Source organism: Hyperolius riggenbachi, chromosome 1, assembly GCF_040937935.1.
Source record: "Hyperolius riggenbachi isolate aHypRig1 chromosome 1, aHypRig1.pri, whole genome shotgun sequence".
NCBI lineage: Eukaryota > Metazoa > Chordata > Amphibia > Anura > Hyperoliidae > Hyperolius > Hyperolius riggenbachi.
The window spans coordinates 188,755,767-188,781,234 of record NC_090646.1 but is presented as its reverse complement, the minus strand read 5'-3'; the positions used below and the strand labels follow the sequence as shown (position 1 = coordinate 188,781,234).

The 25,468-nt window shown below is 43.5% G+C and overlaps 1 protein-coding gene across 1 annotated transcript in view; it reads left to right on the top strand.

Annotated features, from left to right (window-relative positions):
- The first annotated feature begins 842 nt into the window (after nucleotides 1–842).
- TMEM184C (transmembrane protein 184C) overlaps nucleotides 843–25,468 on the top strand; it is a 52,832-nt gene continuing 28,206 nt past the window's right edge. Inside the window, exons 1-5 of the mRNA XM_068279279.1 lie at nucleotides 843–1,464; nucleotides 14,018–14,148; nucleotides 14,955–14,991; nucleotides 17,412–17,617; nucleotides 21,549–21,623. Of these exons, the coding sequence (XP_068135380.1) occupies nucleotides 1,348–1,464; nucleotides 14,018–14,148; nucleotides 14,955–14,991; nucleotides 17,412–17,617; nucleotides 21,549–21,623 (566 nt within the window). The 5' untranslated portion in view covers nucleotides 843–1,347. The remainder of the gene's footprint in view (nucleotides 1,465–14,017; nucleotides 14,149–14,954; nucleotides 14,992–17,411; nucleotides 17,618–21,548; nucleotides 21,624–25,468) is intronic.

The window sequence follows — 25,468 nt, the reverse complement described above, 5'->3', positions numbered from 1 at the left end:
TGCTGATCATCTAGCATAAGTAGTGTCTGAGTCAAAACCCAGGAACAAGCATATGGCAAATTCAGTAAAACCTGAGTCAGAGTACATGATCTGCTGCATGCTTGTTCAGGGGCTATGACTAAGGCCCCGTTCACACTGCACGCGTTTCCAGCCGCGTTTTGGAAACGCGTGCAGGTGGCCGACACGCACGACATCAGACAGTGCATAGAGTGCACTGTCTGATGTTCACACTGCATGCGTTCCGGACCTGTGCGGTCCGGGAACGCATGCTGCACACATTTTTTGCCAAAACGCGTGGCTGTCCCATTCACTTTTCAGTGATGGGATCAGCCACGCAACGCATACAAACGCGGATGGCGTGCGTTCGTACGCGTTGCGGTCCGCATGCGTGGCGGTCCGCGTTTGTAATGTGAACGGGGCCTAAAAGTATTAAAGACACAGGGTGAGCAGGGCTTCCAGGTAACTGCTGTTTAAAAGCAAATAAAAGCTATGCACATTGCCAGCAGTGATATTTCAAGTGGGAGACAAGGAGTTAACTTTGTAACCAATAGCTGAGCTGCTGCCTGTGGTGCTTGTAATATTATCCCTCAGTGAGCTCAGCTTAGCTGGGAGGAGTTGCCTCTCTCACTCCTGTCTCCTGCGTCCCTAGCTCTTCTTCGCAGCTTAGCAGAAGCTGCTTCCTGTTTCTTCCTCTGTGATCCGAATCATTCACTGTGATGATTCGGATGATTCGACTCACAAAAAAGATTCGGATCAACACTACTGTCATACAGAGTCTCCGTTCGCTGCAGAAGGAAGGCGGAGGCATGAGACTGATCGGAGGCTCAGCCAATGGCATGCTTGCTATTAGTCTGGGGAAAGTTAGGTGGGCGGGCCGTCATGCAGAAGCCGGAAGTGTATTGTGTGTGTGTTGTTGATGCAGCACACAGAGGATGATGTTGAAAGTCTGTATTGATAGGGGCGAGGAGAAATCCAGCTAGGTGATGTAACTAGAGCTGTATGTGGGCGGTTTATTGAGAAGTGGCTGAGAGTGAGTGTGGTGTTACTCCCTGTCTAGGCAGGTGCATAGCCCATCCGCTGCCATGTGTATTGAGTATTGATGAGGAAGGGAAGGTATATTAGCCTGGTGACCAGATGCCTGTCATATGCATGGGAGGTGTGCTTAGCTAGAGCCATGGCCATTTTTGGGAGAACACAGCTGATATGAGCTTGTTCTGCATGCCTCATTAGAGAGCACTTTAAACTTCTGTTTTAACTACAAATGGCTAAATTGTGCTCTAAATCAGAAGCAAGCTAAATTTAAAAATATAGTTTCCTGATAAGCGTATAGTTCTTTAGTTGTCCGCCATGCCCTGTACCTGTGGGAACTGGAGAAGATGGATTCGCCCGCTGGTGGTCATGCTGTACATTATTGGACTTGTGGTGGCTATTCCAATATGTATATGGGAACTGCAGAAGATGGAGGTGAGCTTGATAAAATCAAGTCATTCATATAGTACAAAGAGTAATTGCATGTAACGTGAGCCTTGTAAATATGTTTATGCTGCTTTTGGCGCTAATCTTCTTTAGGGGACCCAGAAAGAAACTTCATGGTGAACAGTTCTCCAATCACAGTACTCTCTTACAGCACAAAGCATTTTGATTGGCCAAATAATGTGGGTGTAGTTTACTAAAACCTATTGGAAACCTAGCAGTTTGAGAGCGTGCCGTCCACCCAATCACGATAGCTGAATTTTCCAGCTGGGTCCCCTAAAGTGAACTCGCACCTAAACTGCTAGGCTTCAGATAGGTTGTAGTTAAAGGCTACCTGAAGTGACATGTGACATGATGAGATAGACGTGTGTGTACAGTGCCTAGCACACAAATAACTATGCTGTGTTTTTTTTTTTACTTTCTCTGCCTGAAAGAGTTAAATATCATGTATGTAAGTAGCGACTTAGTCCTGACTCAGACAGAAAGTGACTACAGTGTGACCCTCACTGATACGAAATTCCCATTTTTATCTCTTTCTTGCTCTCAGAAGCCATTTTCTGCTAGGAAAGTGTTACATAGTTGGAATTTCTTATCAGTGAGGGTCACACTGTAGTCACTTCCTGTCTAAGTCAGGACTGAGTCAGCCACTTACATACCTGATATTTAACTCTTTCAGGCAAAGAAGGAAAAAAAGGAACACAGCATAGTTATTTGTGTGCTAGGCACTGTACATACACATGTCTATCTCATCATGTCACTTGTCACTTTGGGTATCCTTTAGCTACACCCACACCATTCAGCCAATCAGGATTTGTGCCGTAGAGGTTGCAGTAAATGGAGTAATGGGCACTAGTCTATTTTAGGAGACCCGGCAAGAAACCTCAGAAGGAACAGTTCTCCAATCACAGCAACCTCTACAGCACGAATTGTTGTGATTGGCAGAATACTGTGGGTGTAGTATAGTACAACCTATCTGAAACCTAGCGGTTCAAGAGGGTGCTGTCCACCCAATCACATTAACTGAATTTCCCCATGAGGTTTCCTGCTGGGTCCCCTAAAGTAAACTAACACCTAAAGTAGACTGGCATCCAGCTTTGTATCTGAAATATGCATATGTATGCTGTGATGGTATAAAGTTTGAAAACTCTTCTGAATTTTCACTATTCCTGAATAATTAAGTAGACACAAGCATAATGCTTTGGAGGTGCTATTCTACTTTAGAGAACCCAGCAGAAAACCTCTTAAGGAAATTCCGGTAACGTGATTGGCTGGACAGCACCCTCTTGAACTGCTAAGTTTCAGATAGGTTGTAGTAAAATATGCCCACACTATTCAGCCAATTACAATGATTCGTGCTGTAGAGGTTACTCTGATTGGAGAACAGGTCCCGGTACTTATCCGTTAGCTGGGCGCATCCGGCAGGTGGCGCTAATTACTATTCCCCCTCCAGGCCGCCATGGATAGTAGGGAAAGATGTAACTCTGGTGCAGTTTTGTCGCCACCTGCCGGATGTGCCCGGCTAACGGATAAGTACCTAGGTCCTTATTAGGTTTCCTGACGAGTCCCCTAAAGTAGATGCTAGTTTCTATAATTGTAGATTACAAAAATACTTACAAGCAGGGATGCTCTCCGGATGAATTCTGAATGGATTTCATCCAGAATTCATCCTGATAATTAGAGCACCTGTGCGGGTGGGTGAGGGAGGGTTAAACTTACCCAGCAGCCATTGGCCTCAATTCACTAAGATCATGCTCGAGATAATAAGGCAAGAGAAAACTTACCTCCACATAAGAGAGAGTTATCTTATCTCTTCATTCCTTAAGTTACCTCCTCTGTAGTTAAGTTACCTCCTCTGTAGTTACTTTCACATGCAGTTAATAAACAGCCTGTCTTTAACTCTGGAGTTATTTTAAGGATTGAAGAGTTAACTTAAAGACAGAAGAGTTAACTTTAGGTTTGCCTGAGGTAAAATGTTTCCTGGATACTACATGCCTTATCACCATGGTAACAACTCTAGAAGCGTTATTAAAGACAGGAGAAAAGCTTAGTGAATTGAGGCCATTGGCCTCAATTCACTAAGATCATGCTGGAGATAATAAGGCAAGAGTAAACTTACCTCCACACAGTGAGAGAGTTATCTTTTCTCTTCATTCCTTAAGTTACCTCCTCTGTAGTTAAGTTACCTCCTCTGTAGTTAAGTTACCTCCTCTGTAGTTAAGTTACCTCCTCTGTAGTTATTTTCACACGCAGTTAATTAACAGCCTGTCTTTAAAGAGGAACTGTAACGAAAAAACGGCCCCTGGGGGGTACTCACCTCGGGTGGGGGAAGCCTCAGGATCCTAATGAGGCTTCCCACGCCGTCCTGCGTCCCTCGGGGGTCTCGCTGTAGCCCTCCGTACAGCGGTGACGTAATATTTACCTTTGCAGGCTCCTGCGCAGGCGCTCTGGCTGCTTTCGCTCCGAAGGAGGCGGAAATACCCGATCGCCGTCGGGTCCGCTCTACTGCGCAGGCGCAAGTCTCCGGCGCCTGCGCAGTAGAGCGGACCCGACTGAGATCGGGTATTTCCGCCTCCTTCGGAGCGAAAGCAGCCACAGCGCCCCCGCTGGAGCCTGCAAAGGTAAATATTGAATTGAACAGTCGGCACAGTCGCCGGCTGTTCGGAGGGCTGCAGCGAGACCTCCGTGGGACAGAGGACGGCGTGGGAAGCCTCATTAGGATCCTGAGGCTTCCCCCACCCGAGGTGAGTACCCCCCAGGGGATCTTTTTGTTGTTACAGAGTCTCTTTAACTCTGGAGTTATTTTAAGGATTGGAGAGTTAACTTAAAGACAGAAGAGTTAACTTTAGGCTTGCGTCAGGTAAAATGTTTCCTGAATATTACATGCCTTATCACCATGGTAACAACTCTAGAAACGTTATTAAAGACAGGAGATAAGCTTAGTGAATTGAGGCCATTGTCTTTAATCCGTCTCGTGCTGCTTCCAAGCCATGTCATCTGACTACCACTGTGCTGGGCAAGTTTAACCCTTCCTCACCCACCTGCTCAGGTGCTCTAATTATTAGGATGTATTGCGAATGAAATCCATTTAGAATTCACTCGGAGAGTATCCCTGCTTACAAGTTGAATTAAAGATAGCATCTCTATCCAGTATTGTGAGAAAAATATGTTTTAGGTCAAATGTATTTGAAATGCAAGACTAACAATCAAAAAGGTTCAGAAACTTAAAAGCACCACTCTATGGTTGCAGTAGTCTCTCATGATTACCTACGATGTACAAACTGTAAGCAAAGAAAGCATTATCTTTCATCTTTATACAGATAATCTATAGGCTCCTACACACGCCTAACTAATTTGGGTGATAATTACCACCTCAGCTGATAGGTGTGTGTGTACAGCGACCCCAAACCCGTAAGCTATCCGCCTGGCAGATCAACTCATCTCTGCAACGGCTGATTGCATTGTCTGCGCCACTCCCCATCCACGTATGATGTCACTCATGCAACGCTTCGTCATCCCTCCGCCCCCCGCATAGCTACAGAACACGTCGGCTAAACAGCTGACAAGCATCTGTACAGGCCGGCCAGGTGTGTTGTCCAAGGGGATCCAGTCCTGACACCTGATGGGCAACATAAGTGGAGGTGTGTACGCACCTTATGATTTACAGATATTGATGGCTACAAAAAGTTTGCAATCTATAATTTTACATTGTTGCGTGCAGAATAAACACATTCCTCAATTCTTACATCCCCACTTCCTTTAGATAAAGCGTGTTCAAGCTCTTTAGACAAAGGATCAGTTCATGGTTTTCAATACTTGTTGGGAGTCGTACTAGTGTACTAGCTTTTGCTGATTTGCACCTTTAAATTTTCTCATCCCTTCAGGCTTCTCACACTATGCATGTGTACTTGAGTCTTTATGGCTCTATTTGTGATCATGTGCATGTTTACTGTACTGTTTACGTGGGATGGTGTAACACTTTTCACATGCGCAAGATTCCATGTTTTATCTAGGCATTAACACCTTAACACTCAGACCAGTATATGTCCTCTTCTGGTGGCAGCATGAGCAGGCAGCTTACTTTATGCCAGAAGCCCTACATATCTCTGTGCTATCTCTGTTATTGGATTTATTTTGCCTTATGCTCTATTTCTGACCTTGCCTGAGTAGAGAATTTGCCTTGACCACAGAGAGACTGACAACATGGCCTTTCCTGCTGCCTGCCTTGACCACAGCCTGATTTACCACTCTGCCTTGTCTGCGATGGCCACAGTCTGATGACTGCTGTCTGCCTCGAAGTCTGATTACTCTCCCGCCTCTCGTGACCTCAGCTTGCATCACCAACTCCGCTATTTATCAGCCTTTCATCTGTAGTGTGCCTTGTTCTTGGTCTTTCACAGAGATAGACCGCTAAAGTTCCTGGCTTCACTTTCTTCTCCTCTCGGGCAGCCATCTTCTTGTCTCCCTTGCAGCCCTGGACTTGCTGTGAGTACAGAGGTGCAAGGGAGACAGGAAGATGGGCTCCCGGAGACGAGAAGAACTTCTAGCGAGTACAGAGCTACACGGGAGAAGGAAAGATGGCTGCTGCCAAGAATAAGGAGAAGTAACCACAGAAAATTTCAATAAATTGCAGGAGTTGAACTAGAGCTTTTAGGTGACAGACCCAACTCTAACTATAAACGCCTGCTTACGTGAACTACAGCAATGGATGAATGACAACTGGCTGAAACTAAATGCAGACAAAACTGAAGTCCTTCTGATTGGAGGGCAGAGCATGATAACAAAACAACTTAACTTGCAGTCTTCATCACTGGGAATAGGAGGCACGGATCTACGCAGCTCTGATCATGTGCGTAGCCTGGGAGTTCTAATTGATGGGAATTTAAACTTCAGAACTCAAATCTCTGCTGTGGTGAAATCATCCTATTTTCACCTGAAGAACATTGCAAAAATCAAGCACCTCATCCCCCCGGAAGATCTGCCAACCTTAGTCCATGCCTTCATCACATCCCGACTGGACTACTGTAATGCTCTCTACACTGGCCTTCCAAAAAAGGTCTTGTACCGCCTACAGCTGATACAGAATACTGCTGCCAGATTGCTAACCAACCAACCCCGTCACTGCCACATAACGCCAGTCCTGCACTCCCTTCACTGGCTACCAATAGAATGGAGGGTCCAATTCAAGATCGGCCTACTGACATTTAAATCCCTGAATAATCTGGGCCCTGGATACATGAAAGAAATGTTGCAGCTGCGTAGCAATCCCCGCATTCTCAGATCCACAGGTTCTAATAATCTAGTCATACCCAGAGTCCACTTGGAAACTTTTGGTTCTAGAGCCTTCTGTCATGCTGCCCCTACGTTTTGGAACTCCCTACCTCAACAGATCAGGACAGCTCCATCCCTGGCCGTGTTTAAATCCAGACTGAAAACCCACCTGTTCAGTTTGGCATTTGCAGAATTATAACTTTTGTTGTGTGAATACTTCATCCTACTACCAATTACTGAATCTGAGCGAGTCCTATGGGAGAAAAGCGCTATAGAAATGTTATTGTATTATTGTATATTGTATTAATTGGCTTTCCAGGCAGAATGATATTGTGTAAGTCCTCATTCACTGTCTATCTAGGTGGCACTTGAGATACATACTGTATATCAGGCTGTCACCACTTACCAGAAAATCAGCAATCGACCTCCTCCCATGATGCATTGCACAGTTTAACAGATTCCACTAATTCTGTCTTGAGTAAAGCTGTTAGTATGTTAATGTTCTGCATGCCTCGTTTTCAATTTCCACTGCCAGTCATTCACGGGATGGGTGGTGTTTAGCTGACTCTGGATTGTTTAGTAGAGATTGACAGTAAGATGCTGGATATATTAACATCGCATTGACCATTTCTACTGAGTGACATTTAGAGTACTGTATTGTTAGAAATGTTCCATATTGCACCGTGCCGGTTAGCTGGCCAAAGCTAGAAAGCTTGAATTCAGAAAATGGTTACCATGTTATTCTGGAGACAAAGGTAACACAGCCTGTACTCCATTACAGCTCCTGTATGGTGAGAGAACAGAATGATTTCTTGGTAGTAGGCACAGTTTCCTTGCATGAAATGGAAGTCTGTGACTGTGCCTTAGGTCTGAAATTGCTGTAGTAATCTGTTTCCTGTAGAGAAGCTTGAAAGTAAAGCTATCATGACAGAAATATGAAGACTGTCTAATTAACCTCCTCTTGAAAATGCCAGATTCTTGGCTGAACGGGTTATCGTCTTGCTATTGCTCTTCATAAACCTTGTATATAAGGGAAGTCTCCAGGGCCAATAAGTCAGAACACCTGATTTCTATATTTGTTTTATGTTAGGCCGTAATGTGCATAATGTAGTATTTCTGGCTCCACTACACTTTGACTGACTTGGCACAGGATGCATTTGGCAATTTTGAAACGGATTCACTGCACCATAAGTGAAAGAGCACAATAGTTGTAATTTTGTTCTAGGCACAGTATCCTCCACAGAACAAAGATATGTCTGGATGTCAGATGATTGTCACTTGATCTGACAATTTGTAGTTGGATCGGGGAAAGAAGAAACCTGTCTGTACATTTCCTAGCTGACCTCTGAGGCTAGCCCCCTACTTCAGGGAATACTGGTTAAAGAAAGTGTATGACTGATTGCTATTGTATAAACCTGCCACAGAACCACAGAAGATGCTTACCTCTCCCTCCCCATCATCTGAATAGAATGTTATGTCTATCCCTAGCATAACAACTGTGATGGGTTCACTCTGATAGGAGTTGCAAGATAGGCATGTCAGCACGCATTGAAAAATGATTTCTTCACAGGTATGGTAGCCGTAAGCTTAATACTAGTTATATTCCCTAACTGCTGTCCTCAATGGGTACTATTGATAAACTAACTAACAAGTAACTTGTCTATATATCTTATCTAAAGTTTAGATAGTTTACACAGTAAATCTGACTGCATACAGCTTCAACAGTTTATTATGGCTTAATACTGTGATACAATGAGAGTGGCCATGTTCTGTTTGTCATCATTACACAGGTAATCTGCAACTGCATCTCCACCCCTAACCTGTGAAAAAAAATCACTCCCCCTCCCCTCTGCCTCTGCCTCTGAAATCTCTGGCTAGTAACCTCCTCTTCCTCCTGCCCAGACTGAGCTCCCATAAGCCCTTGCTACATGGGTCTGAGTGCCTTGGCGTTTTGGAGAGGCTGTGGGCGAGGCTTGTTTAGTTTATAGGGAATTAGAGTACTAAAACAAAAAAGTATTTGGTTTGAGGAATGCCCTATAAACTATATGGAAGGAACACAATTATGCAATGAATAAAAGTTCATCTCGGATCCACTTTAAAGTAAAACTGTAACGAGAGCGATATGGAGGCTGCCATATGTATTTTCTTTTAAAAATAAAAACACATGTATAAGTAGATACATACTAGTTCTACTTGCATAACAGATGTATTGCACTGTCCATGTTATGACTCCTGTGAATTTTATAAAGGAAAAGCAGAGAATCCTATTCTAGACAGTTTCCATCTTGGTTACCTTTGAATGAAGCTAATCCTTACATAATTTCCTCGCTCTCTTTTTTTTTTTTTTTTCCCCTCCTCTTGCTAATTGTGTTAGTTACCCGCCCTCCTCCCAGAGTCTTCAGACACTCCTACTGAGTTCTGTACTAGGAAGTGCACTGTCTTATGTCATTAGAAGGAGGGGGAAATAAAAGGAAGAGGAGGAATATATTATAGATAAAAAGACCCCCCTGCATGCAACTGTTTTGCCAGACGATGGCAATTAAAGGGCCAGTGCTTCTACAGGCTCGTACACACGCCGGGCGGATCGTTCATAAACAGCCTTATCAGTCCGCCGGGCAGACAGTACACACACTGTACTGTCTGCTGAAAACCCGCCCAGCGGGAGGTGCCGACGGACCCGTCGTTGGCTGCAGTCAAGCGTGTGTACGCTTGAGTCCTATGGGAGAAAAGCGCTATATAGAAATGTTATTGTATTGTACGAGCCTTAAGGCCCATACACACGTCGGATTTTTGCGAACGACCCGTCGTTTGAACGTTCCGTCGTTCGCACGTCAAATCCGGCGTGTGTACAGACTATCTTTCGGGTGATAAGACTGGTTAAAAACCAGTCTTATCACCCGAACGATAGTCTGTACACACGCCGAATTTGACGTGCGAACGACGGAACGTTCAAACGACGGGTCGTTCGCAAAAATCCGACGTGTGTATGGGCCTTATAGGCATGTGATAACTCCAAACCATAACAGTAGAAAAAGTTTTGAATGCAGGATTAGCATCTTTATCACTTAATACACTCAGACCAGTTGCTGTTGAAATTTGATTTTTATGGTGACAATCCCGCTTTAAACAATACCAGTTGAGCGACTATCCTGTTGATCCTCTACCTCTAATCCTTTTACAGTGTTCTCCCCAGGATTTTTTTCCAGCCGGGTGGCATGAAAAAGTAGCCGGGTGGGGCAGCACGTGGAAATTTGGTGGTGTGGTAAATAAAATATGCTCTAATTATGTCCCACACATGCGCCCATATGCACGCTGGCAGCCACGTGGGGCATGTGTATGGATGATGGATGCAGCCTGGAGCTAGCGGTGCACACGGACAGGTAAAGTATAGGGGCGGCGGCACATTGCACATTAGGGGGGTAGGTGGCGGATGCGGATACTTACAGGCTTGACAGTAGTGTCCGTGCACGATGACAGCTTGTCGGCCGTGCACGATGACAGACTGTCGGCTTAGCCTCGGGCGCTGGTCCCGCCTCTTACTACCGCTGAGACTGTGACCGCACAAGCTCGCCGGGAAGCGCGAGATCTCGTGCACAGAGCTGTGCAGATTCAGGAGCATCGTGCGCGATAGCTGGCCGGTGATGGCAGCTGGGAACGCAGCCCGCCGGGCAGTAATTGATTTTACCAGGGCGACCCACCTGTTTGATCCTGGGGAGAACACTGCATTGTTATATCTGTGGTTCAGGTATGCACACAGCATTGATGACATCTTTCTTATTTTGAACACATTGCTACAACAGCATGTCAGTGTCAGGAGTATCATCAAGCTGTGCATGTAGCTTCTCACAGCTCCACTGACTCATCTGCTGCTCCAGCCATGAGATCCATAGCAGCCTGGACCCCTCCCCCCCCTGAGTGACCCAGCCATATTTGTAGTGCAACCCTGACCCCCGATTGCCCCCTCAGCCAAATGCCGGGCAGAATCGTGCTGACACAAACTCAGCTCAGTGAGTTGATTTGTTAATGTCCCCAAACCCTCCGAGTTTTCAAACATCCTCCGGCAGAGCAGAGTAGCAGACAGAGTGTAGTCCTTATCAGCAGCGTGTCCGTCCCCCTCCTGCACATACGGGCTCTATTAGCAGAGAAGTTTTCACTCACCGCTCCTCGCCGTTCGGGTTCCCCTGCTTTGCCTGTCATTCCCCTGCTTTGCCTGTCACCGGCTCACATCTATGTCGCTATGCTGTGGCGCCTCGCCACCAGAGGGCATCATACATATGAGCCGGTGACAGGCAAGCAGGATAACCCGAACGGCGAGGAGCAGTGAGTGAAAACTTCTCTGCTTAGAGCCTGTATGTGCAGGAGGGGGACGGACACGCTACGGATAACGACGACTATGCTACTCTGCAGCGCTGCTCTGTGCACATTCGGGAGCAGCGCTGGTTTTTGCTACCCAGTGCGATACCCGGCCACGTGCTGATGGGACCGCAGGCAGCCGGGCGGTAATTGATTTTACCCGGGCGGCGCGCCCACTTGATTGATCCTGGGGAGAACACTGCTTTTAGCCAAAGTCCCTGAACAATCATGCACATCAGATGTTTTTGACATTATAGTCAGATCTGACAAGATTAGCTGCATGCTTGTATCTGGTGTTTTTCAGACACTACTGCAGCCAAATAGACCAGTAGGACTGCCTGGCAACGGTATTGTTTAAAAGGAAATAAATATGGCAGCCTCCATATTCTTCTCACTTCAGTTGTCCTTTAACTGAGCAAGCGGTGAAGGTAAATGAACAGAAGTGCTGCTGTACATGAACAAGGTGGTGAGAGTAGTGGTGTAACTAACAGGGGAGCAGCTGAAAGTGTGCCTTTTCTACACCACCACTTCTAGCTGGCTGCAATAATTTCATCTATCTCATCATTAACCATAATAGGTATTACTTACGTAAAATTGCAATGTAAGTTTAAGCTATGGAGGTAATTACAAACCTCCTACTAAAGACAATTTTAGAGCGGGATTGTTGTGGAGAACTGAGGGCACTCTGGAGTGTCAGTGTGTCTGGTTTGTTGCAATGTCTTATCTTGCTGTTGTGTACATTTAAAAAAAAAAAAAAAAGGCATCTGTTTATTTGGGTATTATATCATGACAATAGTATCAATATTGTTACCCATAATCTATAGCCTTCCCTTACCTATCTCTCTTAAAGAGTAACTGTCAGGCTGCAGAAGCTAATTTAAACCTCTATTCTCCTGTGTTAAACAGTTTAGAAGGAAGCCCAAAAGCCATTAGTGAAGATAAAAATCTCAGTTACCTTTGATGTGTGCTTATCTTAAAGGCTGTTATAGACCCATAAGGACGCAAGCCGCATACTAAACTGCAAAGCATTCTGGGGCCCTCCCCTCGGCTGCTAATGAGACGTTACAGCAGCTTCTAATCAGTCCAGCGCGTAGCACTGATAAATCTCCGGGCAAAGTACACTGCAGGAGTCAGCTATTGTTCCTAGCCACATGGCTCATTAATATTCACTGCACACTGTGTTGTTCAAGTACCAGCTTTTCTGTGATCTGGAAGCAGGCAGGACATGACGACACATTTGACAGAAAAACATGGAGCCTGCCATGAGCTGTCAGGAGCATCTATCTCTGCATATACTATATACAAATTCTGTGAAATCCAAACGTGGACAGTGAAATGCATATGTAATGTAAGTACAGCCAATCTTTAGCTACTGATATATGTGTTTATTTTCTCTGAGACCTTATACCTAACAGCTCCTCTTTAATTACCCTCCTACCTACACCTACCACTAAATGATAGCTGATGTGGTGTTCAGCTACATAAAGGAAGGCTATAGACTGTTTTCAGGGTTGGTTTACATGTGTCACTCACTGACCACCTTTGCCGATATCTGGGGTTTGGCTGAGAAGTAGCTAAGACCCTAGTGCTACTTTTTGGAGTTTGGCTGCATAATAGCCGAACTCCATGCATCGGTCACCAAATTATGCAGTTGATGCTGCCATAGCTGTAATTTACATTCTGGTCTAAATTACAGATCGAGCGATGTTCTCAAATGGACTTCTTTGCTTGCTGTTACATCAAAAGTTTGGACCCTTAAGGCTGCTTACACACCAAGACGTTACAGGCGCACGTTAGTGCGCCTGTAATGCTCCCCCAACGCACAGCAATGTAACACAAGTGGGCTGTTCACACAGCCCACGTTGCGTTACATGTAACGCTGCACGTTCTCCGCAAAGTGCAGCATGCTACGGCGTTGGAGCGGCTATAGCCGCATTAGACTGTTTGCACATGCGCAGTGGGGGGCGGAGAGGAGGCGGGGAGAGCCAGCTACAGTAGCCGCGCACATGGCTACTTAATATTCACTGCACTGGCGGGCGCTGATTGGCCGGCGGGACCACGTGATGCGGAGTGTCTCGCTCCGCATCACGTGGTCCCGCTGGCCAATCAGCGCCACTCTGGGAGACATTATAGGAATTGAGCCGCCTAACGCGGCTCACTCTACCGTCGGCTCTTGCAGCACCATACGTTGTGTTAGGTGCACGTTATGCGACCTTAACGTGGCACCTAACGCAACGTCTTGGTGTGCAAAAAGCCTGAGTGTATGGTACGGTTGTTTTCAATGTTTGTATCTTTGCATTTGTGTCATGCTAATCTGCAATATACATCCTGCTACGGGTAGGACAATGAGTAACCCATAAGGTTTGTAAGCCTCCCAACATGCAATTTTACTTTAATAATGCCTGTGATTTAATGACTTAAAAGTCAGGGGCCCATAGGCAATTACAGTACATTTTCCCCTGAGTTATCTCTTAGGAGATAATTTTCATCTTCATTGCTGGATATGGGATGGCTCTGGGCGAATTGCAAACATGTTGCAGGAGCTGCAATTGTGAGGAAATTGCATTTGCGGCATTGGAACCACCTGCATTGGCTAACGTTAGCCTAGCGATTCTGGAATTACCTGAGATTCCAGAGCGCTGCAAGTGGGTCCCAGGCCTAAGACTCCTACAGCATCATTGAAATTACAGACCAAGGCCACTGACCAGCAGATAACTACAAGATGCTAAAAAGGTATACAAAGATCTTTATTTATGAAACTATGAATATTCCCTTTATGTTTAAATTGACAGCAGTTTGTAGTGTGAATTTATATACAGCAGTGGTGTGGTGTGAATGTATTTCTAATCTATAGTTTGGTACAAATAGAGAAAGTATGACATTGCTCTTCCCAATCTCAGGTGTTTCTCTCCATTTGTTCTAGGTTGGAGTTCACACCAAGGCTTGGTTCATTGCTGGTATATTTGTACTCATGACCATACCAATCTCTCTTTGGGGAATTTTGCAGCATTTGGTTCACTATACACAACCTGAATTGCAGAAACCAATAATAAGGTACTTTTGCTTTTTATTTATTCAGTTTTAAATTGGAACTAAACTCAAGATTCCTCTCTGATCTAAAAAGACTAGCCACATCATGATAATCTTTATAGGGAAAAATGAATTTACACTTTATGGAAATACTTAAAAAAAAAAAAAAATGTGGTTACTTGGTTTCACTTCTCCAAAGGCATTGAAAGTGTGGTTACTACTGTTTATAGAAAGCCATCCTGCAGTCTATTTACAGGTACTGATAAGAACTAATTAGACATGTTTATCTACCTAAACAAACACAGAACACAGAGAAATGTATTATTTTAGCTACTATATGTGGAATAAAGACTTTTCATTATGTGCTGTGCAAGAGTTCAGGTCTGCTTTAAAGAAGAACTTGATTGGTTAAATAAAAATGTATCCTAAGTGATGACCATTATTGTTTTAAATGCCAATTTATGTTGCTTATTGTTTTTTGCTAAAATAATTTTTTTTTCAAGCAAGACATACCTTGAGGTGTCGCAAAACTGGCTTTAAATGCATGCAAGCTTATTTAGCTTGAAATTGGACCAATAAAATGCAATAGCTCCTGATTTTGATTGCTCCATTTCCAAGCTGCACAAAAGCTTGAAATGATTAACATCTATAGATTGGTCGACTGTAGTACTGGACACGTGTGTGTGTGTGTGTGTGTGTGTGTGTGTGTGTGTGTGTTATGCAGATCAGGTAAATGCACACGAATGATAAATATTTGCATTTGTGTATAAAATCTATTACTATAAGCTATAGCTGTAGTTTTGAGTCATTTTCTATGTTCTCTCTGACAGAATACTGTGGATGGTGCCTATTTTCAGCGTAGACAGTGTAAGTATTGTTTCCTGATTTGGCAGTATTGTATTACCAGCAAATTCCACACATTCTTTTGTTGATTATATTTACAAATGTCTCGCTATGGCCTAAGAAGTATAATGTATGTGTACTTTGAAGATATGTTTTAGTTAGTGATATTCTTTAGGCTTGTACATAGAGGCATCTCTAATTTTACTTATCTTTGGAAACTATTACACTTAAAGTGAACCGAGCACCTTTTTAGCACTCAGGACATTTCTATAGCACATGAAAAATGCATGCCAACAATCTGTTTCATTATTAAAATAAACTTGTATTTTACCTTGTATTTTACAATCAAAGGAGTTTTAATAGCCTGTTTCAGCAGCCTGACAGTCCACAGAAATCTCAGGACACTAATTGTTTTATTGAGCTAATTACCCAGAAGAAAACAAACACTCTTTTCAACAACAAAGGGGGTGGGTAATTAGGACTGTTTCTTTAAAATCATTGTCTGTTTCAAACAGTCCTAATTATCCACCCCCTTTGTTTTGTTTTCTTTTCTAAAGTGGACCTGAAGAAACCTTAAAAAAAAAGTGTCACTTACCTGGGGCTTCTGCCAGCCCCCTGCAGCCGTCCTGTGCTGCGCCGTCCTGGAACGATAGTCTGGTTCCCCCCCTCCCCCCCCCCCCCCCCCCCGCATGGCTTACTTTCTCTTTCTCCGGTCGCCGTCCACTGGCCTGGATTTCCTCGTACAGCGACTGCGTAGGACTCTCTTGGCGTCAGGAGCGAGTGGCCACGGGCGCAGGTGCAGTGGACATGTACTTCTAAGGGCTGGCGGCTTCTTGACGGCTGCAGGCGGCTATGGAGGCTGCCATATTTATTTCCTTTTAAGCAATACCAGTTGCCTGCCTGTCCTGCTGATCCTCTGCCTGTAATACTTTTAGCCATATACTCCCAAACAAGCATGCAGCAGATCAGGGGTTTCTGACATTCAGATCTGACAAAATTAGCTGCATGCTGGTTTATGGTGTGATTCAGACACTACTGTAGCCAAATAGATCAGCAGGGCTGCTAGGCAACTGGTATTGCTTAAAAGGAACTAAATATGGCAGCCTCAATATTCTTCTCACTTCAGTTGTCCTTTAAATGTAATTGCATGGATTTTTTTGCATGCTTATTACTAGTGCTGAGAACTATGCCCAGATGAGGCTTTTTGGATATTGCCAGTATACATAAGAGGAGAACTCTAAGGGTGGGTCCACATGTCCAATTTTTATTGGCCAGTTTTACCACTTCCTTGTAGTATGAAAGCTCAATACACAATCTGTTCATAGTAGTGTAAATATGTTGCCCCTCCTAGTACATTTAGGTGGTAAAATTGGCCATTTATTGGCCAATCAAAATTGAATGTGTGTACACACCCTGAGTTAATCCCAATCATGAGCCTCTCCTGCTCTTCCACCTCACACCTGTCCACATGGATCTGACAAACGTGGCTTTTCCTAATCAATGGTCTTTTAATATTTAAAGGGGCACTACAGTGAAAAACTAAATTTTAAAATATGTGCAAACATATACAAATAAGAGGTACATTTTTTTTTTCCAGAGTAAAATGAGCCATACATTACTTTTCTCCTATGTTGCTGTCACGCACAGTAGGTTGTATGTAGGTAGAAAAAAACAGTCTTGTAAAAGTAATACCTTTTTAATGGCTAACTGATAAAGTTAAATAATGCAAGCTTTCTTCAGGCATATTTCCAGATGTTAGCTGTAGTAAAACACTGATGCAGGTAAATGGCAAACATGAAGATGGCAGTTGTTGTAGAAATCTGACAGAAGTGACAGGTTTTGGACTAGTCCATCTCTTTATAGGGAATTATCAGGGATATATTTATTTTCAAAAGCACTTAGTGAATGGCAGTTGCTCTGTCCACCTGCCAAAAACTGTGTAGAGAGCAGGGAAGCTGGCCAGCATCTTTGTATAAATCCTTTTTAGGGAATATCTTAATAAAGAATAAAAGCCTTGCTGGGAATCCCCTATGAAGAGATGGACTAGTCCAAAACCTGTCACTTCTGTCAGATTTCTACAACCTACTGTGCGTGACAGCAACATAGGAGAAAAGTAATCTATGGCTCATTTTACTCTGGAAAAAATGTACTTCTTATTTGTATATGTTTGCACATATTTTAAATGTTACAGTTTTTCGCTGTAGTGCCCCTTTAAATAAAAAAATAATAGTAAAGAGGACCTTCATTTTTATTAGATTTTCATACAGTTTGTTGTCTTTATTGAATTGATAGTCCAGTCTATTAAAACACGCTTGATAGTGTGTTTGATATCCTGTAAATGCATTTTAACCAGATTCATGATTTAGGTGTCTCTAATTGTAATGTAACGTGCAGACTTTTTAATTCTTATTTCTCTCTGTTGTCTTTCTGCAATCGCACAACAGTGGGTTGCCCTGAAGTATCCTGACATTGCGATATATGTGGATACCTGCAGAGAGTGCTATGAAGCTTATGTCATCTACAACTTCATGATTTTCCTCTTGAACTTTTTATCAAATCGGTGTCCAAACTTAGCATTGGTTCTGGAAGCTAAGGATCAGCAGAGACATCTACCTCCATTGTGCTGCTGTCCTCCATGGCCTATGGGAGAGTGAGTAATCCCATTGTATAAAATGCTGCTATTGGTGTATGAGCTACATGCGTAAAGTGTTCAGGTTACACACCAGATGCCCTAATTTCCCCTTTAAATATTCATTTATTTGTCTATTGTGGTTTCACAATAGACAAAAGCAGAGTGCCAGATGACAAGGCTAAAATACCGTTGGAAAGTTAGATACCGTAATTGATGGCTGATAACATGGTTTCAATCATTATGTATAGAAGGGGTGTTGCCCTCCTCCATCCACCCACTACAGCATATAATAGGTAGTACAGTATTTTCCAAAGGTAAAAGCAGAGACGGGTCCACTACACCTTAAAGGAAATATCATTCAAAAAAATAAAAAGCAGATTAACTTGCAGATGTTAGCTGTGTGGCCACACTGCTTGTGTTCACGCTCCCATCACCAGGAGCGTTCTGCGGAGGCGCAGTAGTTCTACCTCTGTGCAGAACGCTGCCATCAATGGAAGCGTGAACGCGAGCGTTACTGCCGGCACGCTCGTACAGGCTCAGAGGCCACTGACCTCGCCGGGTCTGCAGTCGCTACGGAGGGAACCCTATCGGGGGACACATAAGCTTCCAGGGGCTAGTAAATTCGTTTATTTTTTTTGCCTGATATTTCCTTTAAGGAAAGCACCCCCTCTTTAAGATAATAAAATCATAAAAATGGTGTAATAGCACTCAGTACTGTCAGAAAAATAACCAAAGCAAAAAGAAACATAGCAGGTAAAGAAGTCGCCTATATGTAAATGTTTGTACTATTGCTGTCAAATTCATATACATCAGATAAATCCTGTGTAAAAAAAAAATAAAAAAAAAAAAAAATTAAAGGACCTCAGAGAAAACAGAAAATCAAATATCGTGTAGTATTACTGTAACTCATAGCAACCTGACACCTCAACTCCATGTCTGGTGCCAGCAGGACAATCCACATGCGTTAACAGCAGCCACCTCCACCAACATGCACATGCAATGCGCTCACTGGATAAAAATACTGACCGAGTTACAGGCCAACAGTATAGTCATATAGTCAGCTTAGCCTCTGAATCACTATCCTATCCACAGTGGCCTCTCTTCAGTAAAACACTTTCTTTTCTCATCTCAATCAGATGCGGCCTTTAAAACACTCAAAAACATGCTCTCCTAGTGTAACAAAGCTTTATTGCAAAGTAATTTTCCAAAAAGCAATACACTTATGTTTAGATAAAATGGGCATTAAAAGAAAAGATCTCCTGATCATCTGCCAGCGTCTGCACCCCTGTCACAAGCTCCGCCCATGGGTCCTTGGATTTTCTACAGAATTTATTTGATATGAATTAATTTGACTGCAATAGTACATCAACAAAAAAATATGGACATTTAAATATAATGGGCTTTTCTTCATTTGTTTAGGTTCTTTTTACTTTGGTTATTTTTCGGACTGTATTGAGCACTATAACACCACTCATGATTTTATGGTTTCAGTCATGGTACTAACCCCAGCAGAATATTGTGCAGTTAGCGTAACCTGTGGTACATGGGTAACGCGAGCATTGCTATGGTAACATACATGTTACCCATGTACCTGAAGTTAGGGGAACAGTTTGGTTTAACATCCTTTAGGGTTAAATAAGTGGTGATAGGTACAGATAATAATTAGGCATCAGTAAGGAGGGTTGAGGTTAAATAAGGGGGTAGTAGAGGGCTAATTTCTATTTCAATATTTATTGGGTTTTTCAAGAAAAAGAATAACAAATAATCATAGAAGTCCATAGTACTATCTTATACATTTTAGGCTGCTTTTTCACCAAGACGTTGCGTTTAGGGGACGTTATAGGGCACATAACGTGCCCCTAACGCAACACCTGGTGGGGTTGGAGCAGGACGCTATCAAGAGCCGCATTACAAGCAGCTCTTGGTGCGCCTGCTCTGTCGGAGGCGCTGTGGAGACCGCGTGCGCGGAGCTCTCCGCATCATGTGGTCCCGCCAGCCAATCAACGGCCGCTCCAAGAAGTAAACACTGCAAGTGCAGTGAATGTCAAGTAGCCATGTGCCTGGCTACGTAGCGGCCTCTCCCCACCTCCTCTCCGCCCCTGAAATAAAAAAAAAAAAAAAACATACTGAGCATGTGCATACAGTCTAACGCGGCTTAAGCCGCTAGAACGTACAGTATGCTGCACTTCAAACGAAAGTGCAGCGTTACTGTGTAACGCAACGTGGGCACTGTGAACAGCCCATTGATTTTTCATTGCTGTGCGTTACAGGCTGCACTAACGTGCGCCTGTAACGTCTCACTGTGAAAGCAGCCTTAAGCTTGTAATCTTTCAATATAATGGACGTGGAGGGCTAATTTCAATGGCAAGAAATTGAAGGTTAAGATTAGCTGTCAAAAGCATGAGTTAAGGTTAGGCAGTTGTAATGGTTACTTGCCAAAATTAAGGTTAAGATTAGGTGATAAGAATGCTGAAAATAAGGGTGAAGGTTATTGGCCAAAAAACATACTACTGTATAGCCAAAAAATAGGCTAAAACACATGCCAAAAAGACTTCTTGCCAAAAGTACACTAATTTCACCAGTGCGTGTGTACACAGCCATGTATGTACTGTTTCTATTAAAATATATTACCGTATATTCTCGTATGTTCCCTTTTTGCAAGTTTTGGGGAATAGGACTTGTCGGTAGTGATTTGGTTTTAGAAGGTAGAAGCATTTCTGTCAACCTGATACACTGTGTGCATTTTTGTATCATTAAACAATTTATGATATTTATCCATTCTTTCTAAAACTTCTATGATACAGTATAGGAGAAGAACCCCTTTCTAATGGTGTTGGAAATACTGGTCTATTATTGGTGTCGACTACCATGTATGATATTTTGCAGCTGATATCTTTGAGGGGCCTTTTCCACCTGCAGTCGCTAGCGTTCACGCTGAACGCTAGCGATTGCTGAATCGCAAAACCGGCGATTCCCCGACGTTCGCGGCCGCGATTTTGCTGTGCTATGCACTGCATAGCAAAATCGCGGCAAATATCGCTCCGCTGCGCGTTCGCGTTCCCGTCAAAAGCGAATCGCGGTAGTGGAAATGACCTACCGCGATTCCTATGTTAAAAAGCAAACCGTAGCGATTGTAAAATCTCTAGCGGTTTGCGTTTTTTGCGATTCAGCCAGCGCAAACGCGCTGGTGGAAAAGGGCCCTGAAAGTACATAAAATTACACGTTTTCCAATTCAGTTCCCAAATACAATCTCCCTTCTCTTGAGAGGTGTTCAGTTCTCCAATCACTTCACTCCCACCAGGACCCAACTCAAGTGTGTGTGTGTGTGTGTGTGTGTGTGTGTGTGTGTGTGTGTGTGTGTGTGTGTGTGTTTTTTTTCTTTTAAATCAGAACTATTGTTATTGAAATTAAAAAAGGTATTGGATATACAGTGGTCAAGCAACATAAAGATATTGGCAAAGATGACTGTGTGGCATTACAGTGATAACCAATATGCAAATAGTCAATAACAGAGAAGACTGATTCCATAATAAAGCGCAGGTATAATACAAACTATGGAATAAAGTAAAACTGCAATTGAAACATTTCAATTAAACTTAGACAAAGAATAGTCTCACTGGCACAGGGTCAGAAGAGAGGGGAGAAACATCTAAGGTCAAGCACACTTACAAGGGGAAGATGAGCTTATTCATGTCACAAATCCAATCTCCCTCCAACCAGGTTAAAAATCTGCAAAACCTGGGGTATCCCGCCAAGGGTTCCATAATTTTTCATTTTTTTCTGGGCAGCTACAGTCTTTATAAATTAGTCTCTCCATCCTTCAAGTAGAGTTCATATGAGAGTAACTCAAATGTATGTTTATTTGTAATGCAGATTCCAGTATTGCTTCATGCCTAATAAAGGCTTTGGGTGTGACAAATTTTTATTTTGCATGTGAATTCTCTTACAGGGTGCTGCTGTTCAGGTGCAAGTTGGGTGTGTTACAGTATACAGTGGTTCGGCCAGTCACCACAATAATTGCTCTGTAAGTATGCCAACATTTATTTTCAGTGCTACATGCTGTGTGCTTATCGCAGAGTAATCTGTTTTACAGGGGTGTTCATCACAAACTAAATAGAGCTGATTTTTATAGAGTGAGCATGTAAAAAGCTACACATTCAGTGTCTGTGTTGTACTGCAGCACATTAGCAATGCATAGTATTCATAAAAGTGTATTTAAAACAAAAACATATCTTTGGTAAAATATAGAACATTTTGTGTCCTTATTCAGGTTAAATTCTGAAACTGGCTGATAACGGCCACAAACAGGAAGTAAAGCTGTGTATATACTGGAGATAATAGGCAGACATTATTTGACTGTTTGAGTCTGCACAATAAATGCCCACTAACCTGAATGCTTGGTTCTGCTGAGTAATGAGCTCCGTTCCATAGAAAGGAGAGATTAAGAGTAGCAGTCTTTTGTTGTTCATCAGTATTGTTATACCATGTACCCCCTTATTACTGACAGCATGGCCAAGTACCCCCTGTTGTGGGTAACATAATCCCAGGCACCCCTTGACACTGGGGCTGTGGAGTCAGTACAAAAATCCTCCAACGCCTCAGTTTATGAAACCATGGACTCTGACTCCAACTCCAGGTACCCAATATTTCTCAAACTCCTCGACTCCTAAGTCCAATATTTACCAGGGCTGTGAAATTGGTACAAAATTCATCCGACTCCTTCGTTTACGATACCGAGTACATTTGAAATCGGCGCCGGTAGACTTGGGCGCAGGATACAGCTGTATATAGCTGATCCTGCTTCTGCACAAGTCCGGGCCGATTTAATAACTATTCCCCCTCCAGGCCGACATGGATAGTGGGGGAATGAAATAATTCGGCTTCCAGCGATTGCTGGAGGCCGAATTATTATGTTTTTAAACAACTTCGGCTCCGTCTTCTGACGGAGCCGACGTTACTCACTGAGCGCTTCAATAGGAATGATTCCTATTGAAGTCTATGGAGGCGCCGGCTGCGCCCAAATCTAGCAGCGCTGAAAAGCACTGCTCCGTACGATACCTCCTACTCCAAAGGAGGAAGGAGACAAGCGACATCTCATATTCTTGTTCCTACCACTAGCCAGTATACTCGCGCTATTTTAATTCGGGGTACCCATAACTTTGGGCCCTGTATGTGAGCACTCTTTTTATGTCTTTTATGATTTTATGGTTCATTTATCCTTAATAAAGCAGTCTACACTTAGTACTGCTGTTTTTTTTTATCATTTTTATGATTATATCATTGATCTTAAGCCTCCTACTCCCCGCCTGACGGCTCCGACGTCCCCTTGACGATGGTCGTCAGTGACGCCTCTTCCTGTCGGCAAGATTAAAGCACAAGGTCACGCAACGTACACGGTGGCGTGAGCGAGACTTCCATGATTGCGGTACATTGCGCTGTGACGCTGTGCGACGTTCGCAAACGTGCACCTGTACCCACCTTGCAACGTTGTTTGAAAATCGCCGGTTGCCAGGTGGGTACGCAGCTTTACACCGATCCTATCTGGAGGACGACTTTACACAGTTAAAGATTGGAACAGTTCTGTGACCACCGGGAGCCTCATGCTATGTACGCAACCTTATAACATGGGTTGTTATTGGCCTTTTCCATTTGGGTTCTGGGGTTCACTTTTATTGACCTGATACCTCAGAGGTGAAGCACAGAGGAACTGTATCATATACCTACTTGTGGCCTGCACTGATTAAATTATAGCATATACACCATCATGAAAGGATTTTCTTTGGCATGTACTCCCTTGGGTAAAATGTTTGAAAAAACACTTAGGCTCTCATCATAGGATAAAAGTACCCTACCTCAGGTTGTGCTTTTGTTGGTCTAAGTGGTAGAGAATACAGCATCGGTCATCTGAATCAATTAAACTTTGCTTAGGCTAGGTTCACATTTGTCAGTGGCATTAGCTCCGTATACCATAGTGCTGTTCTACTCCGAAGGACTGTTAGTTTCCACCACACTCAGAAAAAAAGCCCATCATACTTTTGGAGGAATGGCAATGCTTTTGTTTGGGAAAAAAAATTGTATTTCTGCAACACACACACACCTGACTGTTATAGAGGAGAAAACAGACTGTGTGAGTTTGACAATGCAGATGACTTAGCCCACTATAAAAACACGCTGCTCCAGCTCAGGGATGCTCTCTCACTTGCAAAGCAGTCATACTTGTCTACACTTATTTCTTCACAATCCCATTACCCTAAACAACTTTTTAACACCTTCAGTTCTCTTCTCCACCCCCCGCCTCCCCCTACAACCATATGCTTGTCTGCAGAAGACTTTGCAGCATACTTTGTGAACAAAATTGAAACACTACAGAACAGCTTTCAAAAGCTACCCTCTTCACCGGTCCAATCACCTCTTCCTTTTTCCTCTCTTCCTGGCAGCTCCCCAACTATAAACTATCCCTCTCTACATAACCACACACTCACTCAAACCTCCTGCCTGCTAACAACCTTTTCTGCCTTAACTGAACAGCGTCTTTCTTCACTAATCTCTAAAGCTCATCTTACTACATGCGCCTTGGACCCTATTCCCTCTCATCTTATCCCTCAGCTCTCCTCCCCCGTCATTCCTGCTTTAACAACACTGTTTAACCTTTCCATCTCTACTGGCATTTTCCCTTCTTCATTCAACAAGCTATCATAACACCGCTAATCAAAAAAAACCACTTTAGACCCTACTGCGCTTTCTAATTACCGCCCAGTCTCTCTTCTTCCCTTTGCCTCCAAACTGCTGGAACACCACATTTACTCAGTTGTCTAACTTTCTCTCTGCTAATTCCCTGTTGGACCCCTTCCAGTCTGGCTTCCGCCCTCAACACTCTACGGAAACAGTTCTCACTAAGGTTGCCAATGACCTCCTAGTTGCTAAAGCCAAAGGCAGATTTTCTGTACTAATACTCCTAGATATGTCCTCCGCGTTCGACACTGTTGATCATACCTTACTTCCCCAGACCCTCTCAACACTGGGAATCAAGGGCCTTGCACACTCCTGGATCAACTCTTACCTGTCTGGATGTTTCTTCATGGTCTTCTATGCCAATACCAACTCCTCTCCCCGCCCACTGTCTGTGGGAGTACCACAAGGGTCCGTCCTTGGACCCCTACTCTCTTCCATTTACACCCACGGCCTGGGACAAATAATCTCTTTTGGGTTTCAATATCGCCTCTATGCTGATGACGCCCAAATTTATTGTTCTGCCCCAGACCTCTCCACACTACTATCAAAAGTCCCCGAATGTCTATCCGCTGTATCTACATTTATGTCTTCCCGCTTCATTAAACTCAATATGAGTAAAACGGAGATTGTGATATTTCCACCTTCACTCTCTGTTCCACCTCCCATTGTCACAATCAATGTAGATAAAACCCCAATCGTTGATCGTATCGGCAGATGTCGATAGGTGTTCTTAAAGTGGATCCGAGATGAACTTTTACTCCTTGCATAATTGTGTTCCTTACATATAGTTTATAGGGCATTCCTCAAGCCAAATACTTGTTTTGTTTTAATACCCTAATTTCCTATAAACTAAACAAACCACACCCACAGCTTCTCCAGAGTGCCTTGGCGCTTGCAAAGGATTGTGGGATTTCAGTCTGGGCAGGTGAAAAAGTTGTTACTAGCTGTAAATTTCAGAGGCAGAGTTTTCACAATCTGAGAGCTGCAGTGCAGATACAGATCAGTTGCCTGTGTAATGGAGGAGATAAGAGTGGAGTTTTCACAGAATATGCAGATTAGCATGCCTAGATACAGATAAGCTTGCCTGTGTGTGTAATTGTGTAATAGTGACAAGCAGAAAACAGGTCTGCTCCCATT